This window comes from Cervus canadensis, chromosome 24, assembly GCF_019320065.1.
Source record: "Cervus canadensis isolate Bull #8, Minnesota chromosome 24, ASM1932006v1, whole genome shotgun sequence".
In the NCBI taxonomy this organism is placed as follows: domain Eukaryota; kingdom Metazoa; phylum Chordata; class Mammalia; order Artiodactyla; family Cervidae; genus Cervus; species Cervus canadensis.
This window is the reverse complement of record NC_057409.1, coordinates 15,002,979-15,019,081: the sequence shown is the minus strand read 5'-3', so window position 1 is coordinate 15,019,081 and position 16,103 is coordinate 15,002,979. Positions and strand designations below refer to the sequence as shown.

Here is a 16,103-nt window from a genome sequence, read left to right as displayed (position 1 = left end):
TAGCCTGTGAAGAGTATGGTGACTCTCCTGCTGCCCTTAACTCTGACCCCATGGTGAAGAGAGAACAGACTTTGGGGTGCACCTTCCACTGAAACAGAGCTCTCTATTCCCACTGGGAGTGACCATCCAGGCCTGCAAACTTATTCCCACTTAGGAACTAACTACTGATCTTTAACCACCTCCTGAAAGTGAGGAGGGTCCAGGAGCACGTGTGAGGCGGCCTTGAGAGATGGCCTCCTGCAGGTGGGAGCTGGGTGGGGGGTCCTTTTAAAATTGTCTGCGCAAGGAACTGGGAACAGTGGGTCAGGCAGATGCCTCTGTGGACTAGGGTTCCCAGGCTGGGACATAGGAGGAGGGGTTGGCAGGACCTGGTGGGTGCCTGTGGAAGGCCTAGGTGTCAGAACCCTCCCAGGACTGATGGGTAGAGCCCACCTCGACCACTTGGGGATGTATCTGCCTGGCTGCCTTGGATGGAGGGACTGGCTTAAGAGCATGGGACGGCACAGAAGGCTCTGCTCCAGCATTTCCTGCCCTTGCCACCCACCTCATGGTGTCCCTCCAGGGGGCAGTCTCGTTTCCAAGAGCAACTGTAAAATAGCTCAATAATGTTTATATTGATTACATACTGAAATGATATATTGGATTAAATTATTAAAACTTCAGTTCTTTCCACTCTCTTAACATGGCTACTATTAATAGAAAATTTTAATTTACACTCCTGGCTCACACTATATTTCTATTGGGTAGTGCCGTTCCAGATTTTCTCCTACGTTTTCATAAAAGAACACAGATGTACACATCTGTGTACATTTTATAAAAGAACACATGCACAGGTGCACGGGCACAGGAGCCTTCCCCTCACAGAAGTGAGGTCAGCCTCTATGCACAGTTCTGTTACTTCCTCTTCCACTGAGTCCCTTAGGCCTTCTTTTCCAGAAAGCATGTATCCACCAACCTCATCCTTTTCAATGTCGAGGCTGCTCTGCATTACACGGGGATGCATTACTCATTCATCCACCTCTCCACAGACCAACACTGGGGTGGTTTATCTCCATCTGCTCTTTCCAGCAATGCTAGGAGAACCACCTTGGCCTGCCGGCTATGAAGTCTCATTTCTAGAAGGGGAAAGCTGGGTCTGGTGTGAGTGTGTGAAATGATTTTGTAGGCTCTGTAGGCAGGACTGAGAAGGTGGACTTCACCCTGCAGTCACTAGAAAGGCTTAAAACTGCTTGCTCTTTCTAAATGGCTCTGTATTTTTCCTTCATTAAAAAAAGCAATAAAAGCACGTTAGAGACAAATGGGAGGAAAAATAAAGGGAAAAACCCTCCCATAACCTATTACACAGATACTTCTTCCTTTCAGTCTTCTGCTGCATGTTTTCATTGCTAGACCTGTAATCACAGAGCTATGAAGTTTAGGTCTTGCTTTTTCCATTGAAGGTTTTTGTGTAAGATTTTTCCATGTGACTACAGAACCTTCATAAAAAGTGTACTTAGCTGGACACTGGGGCCTTTCCCAGTTGTATCTGAGTGGCCCGCATAATGCCTTCTCCACGGGTGCTCTCTAGCTCTTGTTCAACCAAGCTCAAGTCTCCCTGGTAAAAGAAACACACACGCCTCCATCAGTCCCAATCCCTCAACCTCTTCAGTTACCATCCTTTCTCTCTCCTTTTACAGTCAAACTTCTGGGAAGAGCCACCTGCCTCCACCTCCATTTCCTCCTCGGCTCACTCAGCCCCCCTGCCCGTCCCCAACCGTGTCCTCGGTGCTGGGCCCTGGCTCTCCTCCCTTTGCTCTCTCCCACTTCCACAGCATCCTTGCCCTCCTGGGGAGTCCCAGAACTCTCTCCTTAGCCTGCCTACCTGCCTTCTGGGCTCCAGCTCCTTAACTCCAAGCAGACTGCTGCTGCTGCTGCTGCTGCTGCTGCTAAGTCGCCTCAGCCGTGTCCGACCCTGTGCGACCCCATAGACGGCAGCCCACCAGGCTCCCCTGTCCCTGGGATTCTCCAGGCAGGAACACTGGAGTGGGTTGCCATTTCCTCCTCCAGTGCATGAAAGTGAAAAGTGAAAGTGAAGTCGCTCAGTCATGCCCGACTCCTAGCGACCCCATGGACTGTAGCCTACCAGGCTCCTCCATTCATGGGATTTTCCAGGCAAGAGTACTGGAGTGGGTTGCCATTGCCTTCTCCCCCAACCAGACTAGTAGCCTTCATCTTCTTTCCTGGTCCCCAAGTCCTGCCCACCCTACCTCAACAGCCATTCATCACCTACTCCTCCCCAACCCACTGCCAACACTGACCTGTCTTCCTGCCTCCAGCCATGCCCACTGCCTCCCACTCCATGTCCAGGCTGGAGTACTTTTCAAATAAAAATCTGGCTACATCACTCCTTGAAGGGAAGGCCTGAAAAGGGCTCCACAGGGCCTCAAGACGAAGTCCAAACCCCTCAGCCTAGAACGTGGGTCCTGGGTGATCTGGTTCCAGCTTATCCCCAGCCTCACCTCTCATCACTCCCCATCCACACTCCACCCACCCCTGCGGAGGACCTACAGTTCCACATGCTTTCTAAGCTCTCTCTCACTTCCTCACTTCTACACATCACTGTTCCTTTTTCACGGATCTCCCTTTCCCCTCCACTGCCTTCTCTGCCTGGATAACTTCCAATCCTTCAGGTCCTAGCTTAAAGGGCACCTCCTCCAGAAAGCTTCCCTGACTTCTTCCCCATCTGAAGTTTGCCCTTAATGCTCTCTTGTATTTACACTAATCACAGCCTTTGCTATGCTGTTCCATTCCTCTCTTTGCCATCTGTCCTCTGACCGTATTCCCCTCTTTCTGGCCATCCACATCTTGCTGACCCCACTCCTGGAAGACAAGGTCTGTGTCTTGCTCACCTCTGAATCCTTGACCTAGCACAGTGCTCAGTTCTGAGCTTGTGACCACTAAGCGTAGGCTGAATGCATGAATGAGCAGAAACTAGTGAACATCTTGATGCATAAACTTTTCCCATGCTGAAGATGGTCTCCTTTGAACGGGTTCCCAGAAGTTGCAGTGATCGGATTAAAGGGGATGACTGCTGAAGGTTTCAATTCCCACAGCTAAGGAGCTTTCCACGAAAGCTGTAGTGATTTACATCCCACCGGCAGGTGTAAGAGTGCTTATCTCGCTGTATTCTCACAGCGTGGCTATTTTCATTTCTTTCTTTTTAAAAAGTGCTCATTTTATAGGCAAAACATCCCGCCTGGTTCTAATCTGTAAGTCTTTGATTACTAGTGAGGGTGAACATCTTTCCATATGTTTGCCTACTGAATGCATTTCCCCTTTGAGGATTTCCCTGTTCATGTGATGTGGACACAGTTAAAGCAGCTGGCATTTTATGAGCTGACTCTGGGGGCTGTTCGGGGGAGGGGGAACTGGGAGCAGGGAGGTCCTGGTGGGGACGAGCAGGCAAGGTCACTGTGGGGGTTGGGGGGATAGGAGCAGCAGAGAAGGGGGAGAGCAAGGAGGCAAAGCCAACACACCCTGAGGACTGGCAGCAGACGGTGGGCGAGGCAGAGGGAGGGGTCGGTGCACCCAGGTTTGGCCAACTGAACAGAACCATGCATCCAACGGAGATGCACGCGTGAATACACACACACAACTGCAAGGGGCCTCTCTGATCTATTTACTGGATACACCTGCTGAGGAACAATGACATGGGGCAGCAGGAAAGGCAGGGGCGTGAGGGTCTGATCAGGCTGCCTTCTTGGAAGAGACCAGAGGAGGCAGATTTTGGAAGGACTTTATAGGGCAGGAAGGGGAGCTGGGAGTTCGTGCTGAGAATCCTGAGGGCTTGTTCAGCAACAATAATATGAATGATAATCAACAATAGTTAGTTTATTGAGCTGTTACTGCGTGCAAGGCCTTGTTCTAATCACTGAGCAGGTATGAACTCAGTAGCCACCGCAGCCCTCTAAGGTAGGTATTCTTATGAAGTGCATGTCTAGATGAGGAGACTCAAGTGTAGAGGCCCAGAATCTTGCCCGAGGTCAGAGAGCTAAGAAGTGGCCTGGGATTCAAACTTGGGGGTCTAGCTCCAGTGGCCAGGCTCCTCACCACAGGGGTTCAGTCTGTCTAGAGACACTGGAACCCAGCAGGGGTAAGGAGAGCTGGAGGAGACCCCCTCACCCCCTGCCAAGGATCTTATTAAAATTCTCAACTTTCAGAGCCCTTCTGGAAAACAAGCAACTATGGACAAATCGCAAAGTCCACCTTCTTGGAGCCAGCAATGGGGTTGCTGAGCTCTGCTGGAGGGACCCCACTCCGTGACTGGAGCCGCCACAGATGCATGGTCCCCTGACTGCAGCCCGCCCTCCAGGAAGCCCAGCAACTCATCCCTAAGCCCCAGATGCTCTCAACTCCCAGCCACAAACTTCCCTGCATCCCCTCCCAGACTCTTCCCTGTCCAAGTTCGATCCAACCCAGGTGAAGCACCCTAATGTTACTGTCCCCCAAATCTGCTGCTGGAAAAAAGCAAAAAAATTTACACATCTACATGCTCATCAGAAATGACCTGGTTAGGCAAATGATGCCGTCCCAATCAAAGGCACATTAGGCAGCTGGAAAAGAGGGTGAGGAAGCGCTTCAAGAATGCAGATGGACATGATGGTCCATGGAAAATGCAAGGTAGAGAAAAGCTTATCCCTGAGTGACCATTTGTGGGGGGAGAGCAGAGAAAAGGATGGAGGGAAGGAAGAAAGAATTTGCCTTTCTTATACCGTATTTATATTCGCCTGTCTATGCACAGACTAGCCCCCTGCAGAGGGGACTGGGTGGCTGAGAACAGGAGAGACTGCACTGTCTGCCCTCCTCTGGACCTTGCAGTGTCTGTTAATATGTTCATATTAACATTAAATCACATCATTTTTCATACATAAATGCATATGTGTGTGTGTATGTAAAAGTATATACATAAATGAGTTATTGATGCCCCTTCGAGCTCAGCTGATAAAGAGTCCGCCTGTAATGTAGGAGACCTCTGTTCAATTCCTCGGTCAGGAAGATCCGCTGGCGAAAGGATAGGCTACCCACTCCAGTATTCTTGGGTTTCCTTTGTGGCTCAGCTGGTAAAGAATCCACCCACAATGTGGGAGACCTGGGTTCGATCCCTGGGTTGGAAAGATTCCCTGGAGAAAGGAAAGAGAAAATACTCCAGTATTCTGGCCTGGAGAATTCCATGGACTGTATAGTCCATGGGGTCGCAAAGAGTCAGAAACGACTGAGTGACTTTCACTTTCATCCACTTTTACTCCCCACCTCCAGGGCCTGGAAGAGAATCTTCTGGCAGCTGATCCTACTTGCACTTGGCGGCTTAGGGCTGCTCCGGTTCGGGCTTCCTGTACTCAGGTATAACCCCTTCCCCAGCCCTCGCGATGGGATCAGCAGGGGCAGGGTCCAAGTGGCCCTTTCCGAGTGCCCCCTTGAGGGATGGGGAGTGGCGGCTGTCACGGCTGCACAAGCGTCCTCAGGGGCTCTCCCTTCTTGTAAGAAGCAAAGAGAGAGGGCTCCTGAGCAGGCTGGCACACCCCTCACTGCTGCTCCCACCCCACAGGCATCTGGAAGTCCTCATCCCCATGGGTGTCTGCCCTCCGGCCAGAACGCCCCTGCTGAGGGACAACTTCACAGGTCCCCTGCACCCTTGGTAAGAAGCCGCCACCCCTCCCACTCTGAGAACACCCCACACCCTACCGAGCTCTGCCCCAGGGTCCCTGTCCTCCTCGCATCCCCAACCCCAGGAGGGCTAGGCACTCCACCCAGAGCGCCCCTCAGGTAGCACATCTCCCACTACTCTGCTGGATCTGGAATAGAGATTTCTAGGGGCAGGGCCTGGGTGGTCCCGAGGGCCCAGGACTGGCAGGGGGGTGGGGGGGAAGGGCGGCAGTGACCACTCACCAAGCAGGTGAATGGATGAACCTGTCTCTCGCTCCCTGCCCCGGCCAGGGCCCGGCCTGAAGTCCTGACCTGTACTTCCTGGGGGGCCCCCATTATTTGGGACGGCACCTTTGACCCAGACGTGGCCCAGCAAGAGGCTGTACGGCAGAACCTCACCGTAGGTCTGACTGTCTTTGCTGTAGGCAGGTAAGGCCTGGGAGGGAAATGGTGCCATCCTAGCAGGAAGGAGTGGGAGTGCATGTGATGTAGCGAGTGGGGCACCCCATTCTCCTGGGCCATAGGATGCCAAGGAGAAGCAGAGATAGCATCCCTTGTCCCAGACCCCCATGGCGAGGGCAGACCCCCATCCTCTTCCTTCCCCTCCTCCCTGGACACCAACGCCATGAAGTCCACCCAGCACAGGGAGCCAGGAGCTCGGAATCACAACCTAGAAGGAATCTGCCCAGGGTCTGGGGCGGATCCATCTGGAGGCCTTGGGTTTTCGGTGAGAACGTGGTCTTTTCAGGTGACAGGAGATGACAACAATTGGGTAAACAGAGGGGCCGGCCTGGCAGCAGAAGCGCCCATGGTCAGTGGCTCAGGTACAAGCACACAATAAGAAGTGGGGGGGTTGGCCAAGCAATTCTGATGGCAGAGGAGGGACTGGGGAGCTGAGGGCTTTTGCAAGGGAGTGAATCTGGGCTGGGTAAAGAGGGATGTGAAGAAAAGGAGATGCTGAGAATGGCAGTATCAGCAGACCAGAGGACTCTGAGGAAGGGCTGCTGGGGTTGGTATCACAGGACATGGGTTGGAAGGATGGGGGCCCCCAGAGTGGGACATGTGAAGGCTGTAACTCTGTGCGGGGGGGTGCCCAGACTGATGATGACCAAGTCGAGAGACAGGCCATGGGGGCAGCTGACTGAGTGAGGAGGGGACAGAATCGGGACAGGAGGCCAATCGAGGACATGAGGGGCCCCTAGGTGCGGAGAAGGAGCCCTGAGTGGTAGGTGGAGAAGAAATCTCAGGGCATTGACCTTTTCATCTCCCCATTAAGGACGGCAGGCTGTCCAAGCTGGTATTCACTTTCCAGTAGTGATGCAAAGTCCTGGCTAAGAGCAGCAATCAGATCCTACAATCTAAAGGCACAGAGAGGTAGAGTTTAAGGCAATTTAAGGAAAAGTTTCTAATAATGGAATGGGCTGCTTTGGGAAGGCAGTGAGAGCTTTGCATCCAGAAAAAGATATCCAAAAGACTGGGGAAGGAATTCTGTCATCAGATACCGCAGACAACTGCTCAAGGTTCCTCCAAATCTGTCCCCCACACTCTGGAAGGGAGAGAAAGGAGGGCCCTTGGAAGGCCACGGAGCAAACAGGACAAGGGCTGACCAGGGAGCCAGGTGGGCAGAACTGTGGCCTCTCTAGGACCTTGGTGCCCCCACTTCTGTTCTGGATGCTGAGTAAGAAGTTTCTCCATCAGCCTTCATAGCTCAGTTGGTAAAGAATCCGCCTGCAACGCAGGAGACCCTGGTTTAATTCCTGGGTCAGGAAAATCTGCTGGAGAAGGGATAGGCTACTCACTCCAGTATTCTTGGGTTTCCCTTGTGGCTCAGGTGGTAAAGAATCTGTCTGCAGTGCGGGAGACCTGGGTTCAATTCCTGGGTTGGGAAGATCCCCTGGAGAAGGGAAAGGCTATCCACTCCAGTATTCTGGCCTGGAGAATTCCATGGACTGTATAGCCCATGCGGTCGCAAGAGTTGGACACAGCTGGAGGGATTTTCACTTTCACTTTCCACCAGCCTTAGGGACCCAAAGTCTCTGGGACCAGAAATTTCAGGGTCCTAAGTTCCAAGGTTCTATAAACCCAACGTAGGGCGCTGAGGCTTCTAAGGTCTCTAATTCCAGCTTCTCCCGGTTCCACCCAGAATAGAGTAAGTACAGGTAAGGATACAGGCTCTAATGCCAGGGTGGGTTCAAATCCTGGTTTCACACTTACCAACTGTGTGTACACTTGGACAAGTTAATAAAGCCCTTTGTGACTCAGTTTCCTCACCTGAGATGGAGATAATAATGGTGAAGATTAAATGAGATAATGCACATTACTTTAAAAACTGTCTGCCACATGATTAATGTTCCAAAATATCAGGCATTATTACTATTATTTTAGGACCCCAGGATTCCAAAGTATGTTTATAGGAAGTTACTAGTATTGCAAACATCCCAGTTACCTAGGTTTGTGGTTTGTCATCACAAACTTAGTGACAGAAAACAACTCATTATTACCATTGTTCACGGTCTTGTGGCTCAGGAATTCCGACAGGGCTCAGCTGCTGGGGCCCCTCCCTGCTCCCAAACGTGTAGGTCCCCACCGGGACAGTAGCCTGCGGAAAACTGGAGGGCGCTTTCCTCCGTGGCTAGCTCAGGCTTTCTCACTTCGTGGCAGCCTCAGAGTGCTTAAGCAAAGGGCCAGAGCTATAACGAGACAAAGGCTAACGGGCCAGTCCTCCCAAGGACCAGCACAGCATCCCTGCCTTGGGACTCAACGGACCTAGGCGGTCAGGAAGCGCCGCATTCAAGGGCAGGGACACAGAGCCCATGGGGTCAGGAATGGCGAACAATGGCAATGATTTTTAATTCGCCTCGGACGACTCTGGGGCTAAATAGTTCTGGAGTTCCGGGGCCTGGGGTGGCAGGGTCCCAGGAAGGACATGGGGAGAGCTGGTCAGCCCGACGACTCCGCGGACTCCGGAGGGCGCAGCGGCCTGGCTGACTCGGGCCGGCCCCGCCCCGCCCGGCAGGTACCTGGAGAAGTACCTGGAGCGCTTCCTGGAGACGGCCGAGCAGCACTTCATGGTGGGCCAGCGCGTGGTGTACTACGTGTTCACCGAGCGTCCGGCCGCGGTGCCCCGCGTGTGGCTGGGCCCCGGCCGCCGGCTGCGCGTCGAGCGCGTGGCGCGTGAGCGCCGCTGGCAGGACGTGTCCATGGCGCGCATGCGCGCGCTGCACGCGGCGCTGGCCGGCCGCTTGGGCCGCGAGGCGCGCTTCGTGCTCTGCATGGACGTGGACCAGCACTTCAGCGGCGCCTTCGGGCCCGAGGCGCTGGCCGAGTCGGTGGCGCAGCTGCACGCCTGGCACTACCGCTGGCCCCGGCGGCTGCTGCCCTTCGAGCGCGATGCGCGCTCGGCCGCCGCGCTGGGCCCCGGCGAGGGCGACTTCTACTACCACGCGGCCGTGTTCGGGGGCAGCGTGGCAGCGCTGCGGCGGCTCACGGCGCACTGCGCGCGGGGCCTGCGGCGGGACCGCGCGAGGGGCCTGGAGGCGCGCTGGCACGACGAGAGCCACCTCAACAAGTTCTTCTGGCTGCACAAGCCCGCCAAACTGCTATCGCCAGAGTTCTGCTGGAGCCCCAACATAGGCCGCCGGGCCGAGATCCGCCGGCCGCGCCTGCTCTGGGCGCCCAAGGAGTATGCCTTGCTGCGTGGCTAGCGGTGCCCTGGGCCCCGGAGGTCCCAGACGCCGGTGGGGCCCCTTCTGGAAGTGGCATGGCGCTGGAGGGGCCGGAAAGACTGCATGAAAACCTGCCTGGCTGCGGGGATGGGGGGCGAGGGGCTGGAGTAGGCCCGGCCTTGGGGGAGCGCCTCACCAAGGCGGTTGGTCCCACGCACCACCAGCTGCCTGGAAACCTTTCACTTCTGACCTTACTGAGTTCAGCGGAGGCCTCACCCCCGAAGAGATGTTTTAGCCCCTTCCTCATACCCCCCACTTAAAAAAAAAAAAAAAAAAGGTGGGACTGAAGCCCAAAAAAGGAACGTAACTGTCTAAGGACCCAGAGCATCTGTGAGTCAGTCAGTGAGGTCAGCAGCTGGAGAGCCAGGACGGGCCCGCAGGCCAAATAGAGCTGCCGCTGGGCTGGAGCCCCAGATGCAGAAACACAGTGGCATCCGGTTCACCTCCCTCGCCCTCGGCATGGTTTGTACATATTTAAGCAATACGATAATAAAATACATTATTCCACAGTGTCCTTGTGGCCCTTTCTCCTGGAGAATCCAAATTCATAAAAATAACATTTCCTCGCCATGGGACCCCAACGGCTGTTCAGCCACAGTGTCTGGGAGATAAATTTCCTTTTGCGTGGCTGCTGTCCAGACTCTTCATCCTCAATAGAGAAAGACGCAGGTTCCGAATGGGAGCATGAAGTCATCAGGCCCTCCAGGAAAGGTGGTTCCCTCCGGGAAATAGCTGCAGAGCTGGGGAAGTTATCTGCTGGAAGTCCCGGAGATATTGTCTTAACAGCTGAAAACTAGAGGCCCGGAGAGGGTGGGATTTCCCTCCCGGTCTCCTGAACCGTTTCTGTAGTGTTCTCTTAGACCTTCAATTTTTAACAGCCTCCACTGTTTTCAGGTGGGACAACAGCTCAGTAGGCCAACTCTGATGGCTTCGACACACTAACCATTTTTTCAAACCATTTTTAGGAACATTTTATCAACACAGATGATGCTTTCCCCTCTCCAAAGCAGTTCCTAGGTCCCAGTGTCTCCTGCCTAAGCTAGATTAGCAGAACCCAGGAGGCCTTCTGGACTCTGGATTAGAGCTAAGAACAGGCCAGGTATGCCCGAGAACAGGTTATTACTTGGCTATAAGCTGACATCCCTTCCTCTGGTGGGAGACTGTCCACCTTACCCCGCAGCATTCACTAAAAGCCACACAGACCAACTCTTCGGCCAGCAAAGACCTGAGGTTGGGCCAGCAAGATCTGGTTAGGAATCAACTCCTCTTCTGACTCTGTGCATGGCTGTGGACTAGTTCCTTAACCTTTGTTGAGTCTGTTTTCTCATATGTAAAGTGGGGGTGCCAGTCACCCTCCCTACAGGTGTTGTGATGCCCAAAAAAATAATTTGCCTTCTCCCTCTCCCTGCCTGCCGCTTCTCCAGCAAGTTCATGGAGTGCAGAGGAGTCAGCAGACAACCATTTCCTGTTTTAAAGAGGAAGTGATGGCAGGAGTCAGGGGTTTTCTGGAGCTGGGCTGGAGCAGCCTCCTGCGGTGGGTTGAGACCTTCCTGAGGAGGGGGAGGGGTCAAGGAAGCTGCAGGGGAACAGAGTGGATGATCACTTGGGAACAGGTCGTCCTTTGTCCCAGAGGCCCACCATGGGGGTGAGGCTGTAGAGGCAGGAATAAGCTCCTTCTGCAGCTCCTTCATCAGTATCCCTGTCAATCAACACTATCCTCAGCACCCATCCTGTGACCCTCAAGGACCCAATAAGCTCCTGAGAGCTTCTAGGTGAGCCAGTGAAAATCAGACTCCCAGTCCCCCTAGTGTCACTGCTACATGCAAAATCTTCACCTGTCCAGCCATCCCTAGTGCCATGCCAGCTCAGATGTCATCCCCCCAAATTCCCAAACATCATCAGCCCTCTAATCAGAGTTCACTGATCATAAAGGACATAGATTCATCAAGGCTACATCAAATAATAACAACAATTACATTTATTGGGTGCTTACTGTGTGCCAGGCACAGTTCTAAGCCTTAGATATCTATTGATTCATTCAATCCTCATATCCATCCTATAAATTGATTACTATTATTTTCCTCATATTACCCATGAGAAAATCGGGCACAGAGAGGTTAACTAACTTACCTGCTGCTACACCATTAGCAACATATAAATACTGAATAAATTCACTGATGTGAGAGCAAGCAGGAAATTAGAGCTAGCCAAAAGATGGAGACAAAGTCGGGGGCTGAGATTGCCACTGGCCCTCGGTCTCTTCTGTCCGTCTCTGCTTCTCTCTGCCTCCTTTGTCCTCCTGCTTGTCTCGGGCACAATACAGCGCACCCCAACCCCACCCCGCCCCTGCCCACACAGGACTTTCCATATCAGGTGCCCACCATCTCCTAACTTGTCCCTAACTCACCGAATGGAGATTTCTGATTGGAGAGTCAGCCAGTGGTGTGCTGGTCAACGTTGAGCAAATGACTCTTGGAGGAAAACGAAAGGACAACCCGAATGAGGATTTACTGGCTTACGTAACAAGACAGTGCTGGGGTTGGGCCAGCTTCAGGGCTCCGTGACGTGTCTCCGGCTCTCCTCTGGGCTTTGTTGGGAGTCAGCTTCTTCCTGGGACTCCTGCAGCAGCAGCTCGTTTCACAGCCTCCAGCTATCCCAGTGGACCAAGAAGGCCCCTTCACACACAGCTTCCCCATGGGGGGGGGGGGGGGGCGGTGGTCAATGTTTTGATTGCCTAGGAGGGAAATGCAGGAATTCCCCCAGAGCTTAGCAAGGCTGGCCCTGGGAGACCGAAAGTGACTCAACCATGAGTCACCATCAGGGACTGCACTCCTCTGAGCCCTCGTGGTTCTGGGCTGCAAGTGATGGACACGAGAAAGGCCATTTCCCTTCCTTCCCGATTTGGGGAGGGGGGCCGCGGGGGAGGGGAGAGGAGCCTGGAAAGGTGCCCCCCGGCCCCCCCCGCACAGAGCACGCCACACACCGCTGCCACCCGGCTGCAGGTACAGTTTATTCTTCACAACAGAGAAATACAGAGAGCAGAGGGTTTGGGATTCCTTTGTTTCTTGCCCCCTTTAGGGTCTTCCCCCACATTTGACCTTTTTCTCCTCCCCACCCCTTTTCTTAAATAGAACGCAAACTTTGTTCCTGAAGCGCAGTGGGGGGAGCACCTGCCCTCACCTCCCTGCCACCACGATGCAGACTGAGAAGCCAACAGACTGTTTTCTCTTTTTTAATAAGGTAACTAGTTCTAAATACGGTGGCCTGGAGGTCCCATAGAAAAAAAGCAAAGGGTGTTAACAGTATGTATAACAGCGTATTTACAGGGTAGTAACATGCGGACGAAAAGCTACAATACTGAGTATCAGACGACGCAAGTCAAACAAAGGGGTGGGGGCGGGGCGGAGAACCCCGTGGGAAAAGAAACCCCGGGAGACGTTAAACTGGTAAATCAATGGCGAGTTAAGGCTTAAAAAGTGTATAAAAATAACACAGTTAATATTCAAAACGGAACTCCAGATACAGAATATATAGATGAGTTTCTGTCTAGTTTTCTTTTTTTTCCCCAGGGGATGTAGAGGGGGCTTCTCCGGGCTCTGTACATAGTTCCTATATACACGGACACGCATGGCTTTCAGATTGGGGTGTGTCTGTGGGGGCTGAGGGCAGGGTCTGCTCCTGGGACCCTCCTCCCCGAGGATCCCTTCCCTGCCGAGGGGCCTAGGGCCTGGGCTGGGGATCCCCCTCCATGGCAGGGAAGACAAGTAATCCCTCCTTGGGCACTGCCCTAACCGGAGGAAATTCTGCAGAGCGGAGGGGGTCCTTGCCCCAGGCCCACTCCCTCCCCCGCTGCCCACAGTCTGGGATGGTGGGAGAGGTAGCCGATAGGTTTCCTGGCCAGCACTGAGGTAGACTGGGGTGGTCTTCAGGGCAGTGGGGGCACCGGGTCTTACCCAGCCCGCCCCCACCCCGTTTCCCTGGGCCTGCGCCCAGCCCAGCCAACCCTGCGCCCTTTGGTCCTGCGGACCTCCCGGCCCCTCTCCATCTGTCTCCTGAAGCCTGGGCAGCGCTGGTAGCTGCCACGTCCCACTGCTCAGTGATGCCCAGGGCACAGCTCTGGAGGCTCCAGCTGGGGGGGGGGGGGGGGGGGGCGGTGAGCGGCTCATTCCAGCTGCCTCCTGCCCCTCCCACCGGGGAGCCCCCTCTGCGGTCCAGACTCCCAGGCCTGCGCCTTCCCCTCAAGACCCGAGGCTGCGGCAAGAGAAGGTCCCACGCTGCCCTCTGGGTCTCTGTGTCCATCTGTCCGGTTCTTTTCATTTCTCGGTCTTAGCAGCACCAACTTCTTGGCCAATAAATATCTTTTTTTTGTTATTTTCCAAAACAAACTTAAAAACAAAACAAAAAAACAGTGAAGCAAGTGAAGGATGGGGGAAGAAAAGGAAAACCCAGCGGAGAGGTTCAAAGTGCTCTGAGATCGTCTTTGGATGCCACCAAAACAGTCCAGAATCTTGCAGTTGGCCTGGCCGCCCCCGGAGCTGGACCGGGCAGGGCTTCTGCGGCCCAGGCTTTCTGGAAGGTCAGGAAGGTCATGAGAGAGCTCGGCTGTTCCTGGAGGGCCCCTGGAGGGTGTCGGGCCGGTGCTGCCTGGGTCTGTGTCTGCCAGTGGGCAGGGCGGGGCGCCTCGGGTCGGCTCAGATGAGGGAAATTCGCACCGGGATGCTGGGGGACTCCGTCCTCTGGGGCGAGTGATGGCTCACCAGGTGCTCCACCACCGTGTGTTTGGACATGTGCTTCATCAGGTAGGTCTCCTGCGGGCAGGGGGCGAGATGCAGAGCTTAGAGCCAGCTGCCGGCAAGGGCGCAGGGGGAGCTGCAGTTCCCATAAGCGGCCACTGGAGGGCTCCTGGGTAGATGAGCCGGCTAGAGGTGGACAGCCACAGCTTTGGGCGGGGGGCCAGATGGGCATCGGTATTGGTTGGAGGGATACTGCATTTCTGCCAGTGGTGGGGGCTGGCTCATTTACCAGAGTCGGAGCCCGCTGTGTGCTGACTAGAGAGCAGGCAGGCATCAGGCTCGTCCCTCAGCAGTGGCCACCTGGAACTCTCTAGGACCAGGCCATTAACCAACTGGCTACAGTGGAGTCCTGTCCAATGGAGCACACCTGCCCCCATCTGGCTGGTGCTCCCAGTGAGGGTGGAGCAGTAGGCCTCGGGTGACCCTGGCTCTGCCATTCCTCAGCAGTGGAACATTGGACCAGTCATCTCACCTCTCCAAGCCTCAGTTTCCTCCTCTGCAGGCAGGGATGGGGAAGGAAGGACTTCACAGGGAAGCTGTGGTGATGAGGGTAAAGCTCTTAGCAAGCAGTAGGGCTGAGGGGAACCACTGCTTCCCTAGTCTCTATATTTCATTCTAGGTGGTGATGGGAGCCCAGCAGAAGCATCCCCAAGCTCTACCCTCCCTTGGGAAGAATTGGGGCCTGATCTGACTGGTGGCTTTAGACGCATAAACTGGGCATGCTCAGTTCATCCTTTGAGCACTGCCCCAGCCTCGGCTGAGTCTGACCTGAGGCACCCAAGACTGGGTGGGTGAGGTGACCCAAGGCTCACCTGCAGACCCACAGACCCTCACACTAAGCTGCCAAGTGGTGCTCTGGTTTCCATCTGCCACTTCTTGGCTTCCTACCTCAGTTTGCTCAACATTGGGCAGAGGGAGCCCTCAAATGTGGTGACAAAGTACTATAAACACCACCAAAGGGAAGCAATCAGCAAAATCCACACAAGGAGGCTATTCTTCAATGAGTAAGTTGCAAAGAAAAGGCAGTGGGATCGGGGTGGGGGCAAGGAAGAATAGTTTAAAAGCTATACTGACCCAGTACAATGTAAGAATTTTATTTGGATCTTGATTAAAAAATACAATTTATAAATAAATAAAATTATAAATTATGCCATCCATGAGACAAATGAAAATGTGAATACCAACTGGGTATTTGATGATATTAAGGAATGTGGTCCACTGGTGAAGGGAATGGCAAACCACTTCAGTATTCCTGCCTTGAGAACCCCATGAACAGTATGAAAAGGCAAAATGTGATCGGGAAGGGGAACACATGCAAATCCATGGCTGATTCATGTCAATGTATGGCAAAAACCACTACAATATTGTAAAGTAATTAGCCTCCAACTAACAAAAATAAATGAAAAAAAAAGAAAAGGCAAAATGATTGGATACTGAAAGAGGAACTCCCCAGGTCGGTAAGTGCCCAATATGTTACTGGAGATTAGTGGAAAAATAACTCCAGAAAGAATGAAGGGATGGAGCCAAAGCAAAAACAATACCCAGTTGTGGATGTTACTGTTGATAGAAGCAAGGTCCAATGCTGTAAAGAGCAATATTGCATAGGAACCTGGAATGTTAGGTCCATGAGTCAAGGCAAATTGGAGTGGTCAAACAGGAAATGGCAAGAGTGAATGTCGACATTCTAGCAATCAGCGAACTAAAATGGATTGGAATGGGTGAATTTAACTCAGATGACCATTTTATCTACTACAGTGGGCAGGAATCCCTTAGAAGAAATGGAGTAGCCATCATGGTCAACAAAAGAGTCTGAAATGCAGTACTTGGATGCAATCTCAAAAATGACAGAATGATCTCTGTTTGTTTCCAAGGCAAACCATTCAATATCACGGTAATCCAAGCC

The 16,103-nt window shown here is 53.4% G+C and overlaps 2 protein-coding genes across 4 annotated transcripts in view; one reads left to right on the top strand and one right to left on the bottom strand.

Moving 5' to 3' along the window:
• The first annotated feature begins 5,180 nt into the window (after positions 1–5,180).
• A3GALT2 (alpha 1,3-galactosyltransferase 2) lies at positions 5,181–9,704 on the top strand. The gene is made up of 4 exons (XM_043444977.1): positions 5,181–5,379; positions 5,585–5,674; positions 5,974–6,111; positions 8,699–9,704. Exons 1-4 carry the CDS (start codon positions 5,210–5,212, stop codon positions 9,384–9,386), a joined length of 1,086 nt encoding a protein of 361 aa, XP_043300912.1. The 5' UTR covers positions 5,181–5,209; the 3' UTR covers positions 9,387–9,704.
• A 2,695-nt stretch (positions 9,705–12,399) lies between these two features.
• Positions 12,400–16,103, bottom strand: part of ZNF362 (zinc finger protein 362) — a 43,226-nt gene continuing 39,522 nt past the window's right edge. For 2 of the 3 annotated variants that reach the window (XM_043444974.1, XM_043444975.1), the window contains exon 9: positions 12,400–14,215. In XM_043444974.1, the coding sequence (XP_043300909.1) occupies positions 14,099–14,215 (117 nt within the window). In that variant the 3' untranslated portion in view covers positions 12,400–14,098. Of the gene's footprint in view, positions 14,216–14,625; positions 14,737–16,103 lie in introns of those variants that run through there. The other variant, XM_043444976.1, reaches the window with a different exon arrangement.

Bases quoted from the DNA above. Each gene is read 5' to 3' on its own strand.
- A3GALT2 (XM_043444977.1), top strand. From the start codon at position 5,210: ATGGACTGTATAGTCCATGGGGTCGCAAAGAGTCAGAAACGACTGAGT. The intron at 5,380-5,584 runs GTATAACCCCTT...CCCACCCCACAG, and splicing joins TTCGGGCTTCCTGTACTCAG to GCATCTGGAAGTCCTCATCC. The intron at 5,675-5,973 runs GTAAGAAGCCGC...TGCCCCGGCCAG, and splicing joins ACAGGTCCCCTGCACCCTTG to GGCCCGGCCTGAAGTCCTGA.